At 38.4% G+C, this 6,797-nt stretch overlaps 1 protein-coding gene across 4 annotated transcripts in view; it reads left to right on the forward strand.

The window, feature by feature from the left end:
• Positions 1–4,727, forward strand: part of ankrd11 (ankyrin repeat domain 11) — a 208,060-nt gene extending 203,333 nt beyond the window's left edge. For all 4 annotated transcript variants that reach the window (XM_005166577.6, XM_005166578.6, XM_009303497.5 and 1 more), the window contains exon 13: positions 72–4,727. In XM_005166577.6, the coding sequence (XP_005166634.1) occupies positions 72–257 (186 nt within the window). In that variant the 3' untranslated portion in view covers positions 258–4,727. The remainder of the gene's footprint in view (positions 1–71) is intronic.
• The last annotated feature ends 2,070 nt before the right edge of the window (positions 4,728–6,797 follow it).

Below are 6,797 nucleotides of genomic sequence, written 5' to 3' on the forward strand. Positions count from 1 at the left end.
ATGCACTGCTCAAAGCTGCCATGTGCAAGTATTAAAAGTAAGTCTAATTTTGTGTATCTTTATTCTGACAGACGTGTTTGCTAATGCGGCAGCAGCATGAGGCCGCTGCGCTGAATGCAGTGCAAAGGATGGAGTGGCAACTCAAGGTACAGGAGCTGGACCCTGCTGGACACAAATCTCTATGTGTGAACGAGGTTCCCTCCTTCTACGTGCCAATGGTCGATGTCAACGATGACTTTGTACTGTTGCCTGCGTGACACCAAGACACATTCAGACTCAGAGAGTTCGGTCTAATATAATCATCTATCAAAGAGACATCAAACAAAGTTAGGTAAGGGCTAGCCAGTTTGAGGAGATTTCTTTGAGGAGAGAAAATATATATTATATAGAAAAAAGGTAAATGACATAAAACTCATCCTTTTTTGCCCGGGGAGGAGCCGTCTTTTTAACGGGAGGAAAAACACAACTTGCACTTTTATCCTCAAGTTTTTATCGTTTTGTTTTGGATTGAAAAAAAGCAAGTCCGCTTTAAACCCTGTCCCTCCTGTCTTGGGTTATTTGGGTGAACATACGGGACTGAATTTTTCTCTGTCCCAGCCCATGCTAAGTTACAACAAACAAGGACCTTGAGACAGGTTGGTCCACCTATGTGCTCCAGAACAAGTGGACAGACACGGCACAGTGGTGGACACAGAACTCCGAACATGGCTAACACCTCAGTGTGCAGGCACAACAGAGACACGAAAGAGTGCGACAGGAGTGCGAGCGCACCTTCTCCTTGTTTGAACCCGAGTCCACAACGGCTACAGCAGTGGAGAGATTGGCTTTCCTGCTGTACGGCACCCCGTGCAGCCCCACATTCAGGGCAGGAAGCTGCATGCAGGGGCGAGCAGCAGCTCGGTGCCAGAGCCCAGAGTAGAGACTGCGTTCAGTTAGAGGGCATGAGATCTAGAGTGCCCTCACCAGGCGACAGCAGTGCATTTGGACCCAGATGCACAGTTGGATGGTCCCTAAACCAGGCCTGACATGCCCGGTTTCATAAGGAAAAGAGACTAATAATGTACGAGCAAATGTTGCTGTCACAAATCACGAGACGAGGACTTACAAGAGTATAGTTTATTCTTTTTTTAATGTTTGTTTTTGGTTTATGTCTTTCTTTACTCGGGCATTTCATTGTTTCCTTTCTGAGGAAGTGACTTGAAACACTACAGAGCCAACATTAGTTTAATGGAAAAAATACAAAACTGAAAAAAAAAAGAAGTATTGGGTAAATGATGTACAGTTTTATAATCATTAACCAATGTATTCTCGCTGCCTTCTAGATAATTTATTTTGCCACACATTACTGCACAGTTGTAAATAACTTATGTACTGTAACATCACTCAGTTAAGTGTAAAAAAAAATAAATGAATAAAAGTTATCATTGTATGTACAGTTCACTTTCGGGCAGCACTTCCCCCTTCCCACCCCCTCAATCACGCATACCACACGCATCCCACGGGCCAAAAGGTGTACACTTTGTCAGTATTTTCAAGACTTCCACTTCCAACGGTCCTCGCGGTTTCTGTCCAAGGCTAGTCAAAGTAAATCGAGATCATCACCAACATTTAGGAAGCACCGTTCCTCTCCTGATTGCTCTGTCAAGGCCACGATCATAGTTTTCAGATGTAGCAGAGTGATTATGGATTTATTTAAAGAATAGTAGAGGTATATTATTCATCGTTTATTACACAAGTATATATCTTTAAAAAGTATAAACCAAGAAAATGCCTTTATACAGTTTAACGTCTCTGATTTCTTCTAAAGCTGCACAAGTCATAGGACGTGATTTGGGTCTGTCCGAATATACAACCACCCCACGTAAGATGTAGTACATATTTGCGTTTATTACACATTGTATGATTATAATCATGGGAGTTTTTATCTTTTCCTTTTTAGCGTCTTGTTACGTTCGTTTAGGCATGAAAGTCACACACTCTTTTCTGCACTGTTCGGGAAATCAGAATTAAACGCCATCTCCTATCGTTCTTATTTCAACATCTGCATGTAGATTGACCTTTCTTAAACCCTAAAGCAGTCTGATTTTTATTGGCTAACACTTGATATATCGACACCCATCGTTATTATTGATTCAGAACAAAACACACACCCTGCATACTTGGATTTGCTATTTATAAACATGGGCTCTCTGACTGTTTTTCCATTGTTGATATCTTTGTGAATCTCCCCTCTTGATATTTTCATTTGTTTTTATCATGTCATCTATTTTCTAATCATCTTTAAAGTACATCGAGATGCTTACATGCATCTGTCAGTATCTAGGGGACGAGTGCAAGTGAGTTTCTTTCTAATCGTTTGGTTTCATTTGGGGTTGGCGGGCTTGAAATGTGTTTACCCATTCTCATTACCTGCCTGTACTTCAGCGTGAGGTTGTGTGATGTTTGCTTAACCCTCCAGACTAGTGTTTTTATTTTTTTCATTATTCTTTTCCTTCATGTGCGAGTCTGAAAATCCCACATGACGCAGTTCTGTATGTGTGCATTGAGTCTGGGTGCAACAGGTGTCACTAGTTCTGCAGGTATTTGTTCGGGATGACTCTTGTCCTGGTGTTTTGTGAGTACCGTGCAGTGCGAAACAAACCGATTTTAGCGAATGCGTAATACGAATAGCTTTCCGCTCCATTTCCGATCACTTTTATTTCTATTGTGTGGTTTCCAAAACAAACATGATCTCCGATAAGTGCTATTGGCGGTGTTTATATTCCCCCGACGAAACCAAAATTGCGACTTTTTAATGGAGTAGCCCCTGCATACCTACCGTTTACAAGATGATAGGCGAGCTTCCACTTCCCACGACCGGTTGACTTTCAAAAGGCTATTGGTGTTTTTATTCCCCCGACGAAGCCAAAATTACGACTTTAATGGAGTAGCCCCTGCATACCTGCCGTTTACAAGATGATAGGTGAGTTTAGGCTTCTCACGACCGATTCACTTTTAAAAGCCTGGGATTTTTGTTTCCCCGACAAAATCAAAATTGAGACTATTTAATGGAGTAGCCCCTGTATACGTACCGTTTACAAGATGATAGATGAGTTTTCGCTTCTCATGACTGATTTACTATCAAAAGGCTATTGATGGTGTTTTTATTCCCCCGACAAAGCCAAAATTGCAACTTTTTAATGGAGTAGCCTCTGCATGCGTACCGTTTACAAGGTGATAGGTGATTTTCGGCTTCTCACAACTGCTTCACTTTCAAAAGCTTGGTATTTTTGTTCCCCTGACGTAATCAAAATTGAGACTATTTATTGGAGTAGCCCCTGTATACGTAACATTTACAAGATGATAGAGATGAATTTCCGCTTCCGGCGACCGATTTACTTTCAAAAGGCTATTGATGGTGTTTTCATTCCTTGACGAAGCTAAAATTACGACTTTTTAATGGAGTAGCCCCTGTATATGTACCTTTTACAAGATGATAGGTGAGTTTCGGCTTCTCACGACCAATCCACTTTTTTTAAAAGGCTATTGATGGTATTTTTTTCCCCAATAAACCAAATTGGCAACTTTTTAATGGAATAGCCCCTGTATATGTACCTTTTACAAGAAGATAGGTGAGTTTTGGGTTTCTCGCAACCGATAAACTTTTAAAAGGCTATTAATGGTGTTTTTATTCCCTTGACGAAACCAAAATTGCGACTTCTTTATGGAATAGCCCCGGTATACATACCGTTTACAAGATGGTAGGTGAGTTTTGGGTTTCTCACAACCGGTTCACTTTTAAAAGGCTATTAATGGTGTTTTTATTTCCTCGACCAAACCAAAATTGTGGCTACTTTATGGAATAGCCCCTATATACATACCGTTTACAAGATAACAGGCGAGTTTCCAATTCCCACGACCGATTCACTTTTAAGAGGCTTGAAATTGTGAAGTATATTCGATTTTCATTTGGACTGTTCAGTATTCATCATAAGCCATAACTTCCGTTAGACTCGCTGCATTGGGAATAACTGACCATGAGATTGGACATAAAAGAAATCTTAACGCTTTTCTGTCGACTCACTGACCTCCGTCTGCAACACATTACCTCTATTGATCACACAGATTATTCCATTTACTGATGATATGCTAGATGGAGCCGCAATTTCAAGCCTTGATTTCAAACATTACTTTCCGTGAATTCATGTCTTCATCAATAGTGAGGCATAACCTATTTATTATCTTTCCGACACCTGTGGTATGTTTGAGTTGAAGGTCTCCGCTGTGTAAATTTTCCTCTTGTAATGCGTAAAACGAGACGTTGTACATAGCTGTAAATAATATTCCAGGACGTTTTGCACCCTCCTCTTTGTACTAGTCTAAACTTGCGTAGAATGTGAGGTTCTAACAGCAACGAGACATGTGGCGCTCGCTGCCGGTGATGTAACAATGTATCTTTTTTTATTTGTACAATGTAGTTCAATTGTGTACATATTGTTGGAGCAGCTACGGGGAGGGAGGGGTTTATGATGCTATCGTCAGTGCTGTTAAAGATCCAGTACTTTCACCTTTAGCTGTGTTGATATCCTGCAATTCAAAAAGCAAGAAACTGAAAAAAAAGAAAGAAAAAAAAAACGTACCGAAAGGAGAAATTCAGAATTGTTATTTTCTACACTTGCATGTACAGAGAGCGCGAGAACTGCTGTTGTTCCTCAGAGATTATGTTCGTAAATAAATTTTTGAAATGACTTTGCTTCTGTGCTTTGTTTTTGTGAGCTGCAGTATGACTTCTGCCACAAGAGGGAGCTGTCACTAAGACTTAGACGCCATTCTCGTAGTATGTCAATGCTTAATGTTATATCAGATCATTTGAGTACTGGGTACAAACATCCTACACATGGTGTGTTATATTAATATTTAATTTAATCTATATTATACAAAGTAAAGCTTTAACCCACAAATATAATCTCTCTCAAATTCAAATGAGTTTTATTGGCATGATTGCACAGTATTGCCAAAGCAATTCTACAATACATCAAACAAGAATATATCAGTAAAATAATTAAGAGGTACATATTATACACAAGGTACATGAATATAAGTAAATACAAATTTTAATAACAAAAAAGATAAATAATGAATAAAAATAATAAACAAATACTAATAAATAAAATGTAAATATAATTGTAATAATAATAAGAAATAAAAAAAATCTAAGCATAAGAAATGCTCTTGCTTTAGGTTTGTCTATTGGAGTTTATAGCAAGCTGACACAAATTTGGCTGCTGTTGGGATCATTGTGTTATTTTCCCAAAGAAATTTCACATCTGCCTTGTTGAGTCTGAATTATAGTTGACCAAGAGCCAGAGAATTGCATTTAATCACTGTATTTATACGGAATTTACACTACCTGACAAAAGTCTATCCAGGTTTTAGAAACAACAAATAGCTTCTAGTTAATCGTTTGATATCAGAAGTGGCTTATATGAAAGTCAAAGGCCTCTAGATAATGCTCATTTTACCACAATAAAATAAGTTTATGCTTTGATTTTTAATTCTTTAATTAGTACAGTAAAGTCTTACTTTGGTTAGACAAAAGTCTTGTCACTGAACAGAAATAATGCACAGTATAGAATATAAAGTCACGCTGCAGTGGGAAAAGAATGAATATTGTGTATGACTCTCATGAGCTTGGAGGACTGCATCCATACATCTCTGCAATGACTCAAATCACATATTAATAAAGTCATCTGGAATGGCACAAAGTGTTCTTGCAGGACTCCCAGAGTTTATCAAAAGTCTTTGGAGTCATCTTCAAAACCTTCATCTTACCTCAGACATGCTCAATAATGTTTATGTCTCGTGACTGGGCTGGCCAATCCTGGAGCACCTTGACCTTCTTTGCTTTCAAGAACTTTGATGTGGAGGCTGAAGTATGAGGAGCAGCGCTATCCTGCTGAAGAGTTTGCCCCCTCCTGTAGTTTGTAATGTAATGGGCAGCACAAGTGTCTTGATTCCTCAGGCTGTTGATGTTGCCATACACTTTGCAGATCTCTCCCACACCCCCATGTAACCCCAAACCATGATTTTTCCTTTACCAAACTTGACTGATTTATGTAAGGATCTTTCAATAGGTCCTCTGCAGTATTTGTGATGATTGTGATGCGGTTCAACAGATGATTCAGCAGAAAAATCCACCTTCTGCCACTTTTCCAAATAATCAACTGGAAGTCAAGTTATTTGTTGCTCTTACAACTGGGATAAACGACAAGACTTTTGTCAGGTCATGTAAATAATTTACGGCAAAAAAAATAAATAAATTCCAACTTAAAGTTTTTGTCCCGTTAATAGTCCAAATATCTACATTTCAAAGTGAATACAGGATTATTTCACTGCCCCCACTGGCAGATAATTTCTTTAAAACAAATTTATTTTTAATTTCTGTACCTGAATACTGTTAGAGTCCCCAGAAAACTATTGAAACCATCTTCTGAAGCTATTCAAATCGCAATATATATTGCAGAAAAACAAAATATCGCAATATCAGATTTTTCCAATATCATGCGGCCCTGATCACAGATTTTCCAATCAATAATTTTAACATTAAATGTTTGTTCTTGAACTTTTACACTAATCAGGTCTTCAAGACTATTATGAACACCGCTGTAAACACATTATGAATATTCCTAAAAACACCCCAAAAGTTTCAATAATGACTTAAGGTATTTTGACGTGACCTCAATATCAACATGTATAGCTATTAATAAATAAATTAAATGATTGAACATCAGCATGTCTTACATGACTTGAAGCAAAAT

Source organism: Danio rerio, chromosome 7 (assembly GCF_049306965.1).
Source record: "Danio rerio strain Tuebingen ecotype United States chromosome 7, GRCz12tu, whole genome shotgun sequence".
Lineage (NCBI taxonomy): Eukaryota > Metazoa > Chordata > Actinopteri > Cypriniformes > Danionidae > Danio > Danio rerio.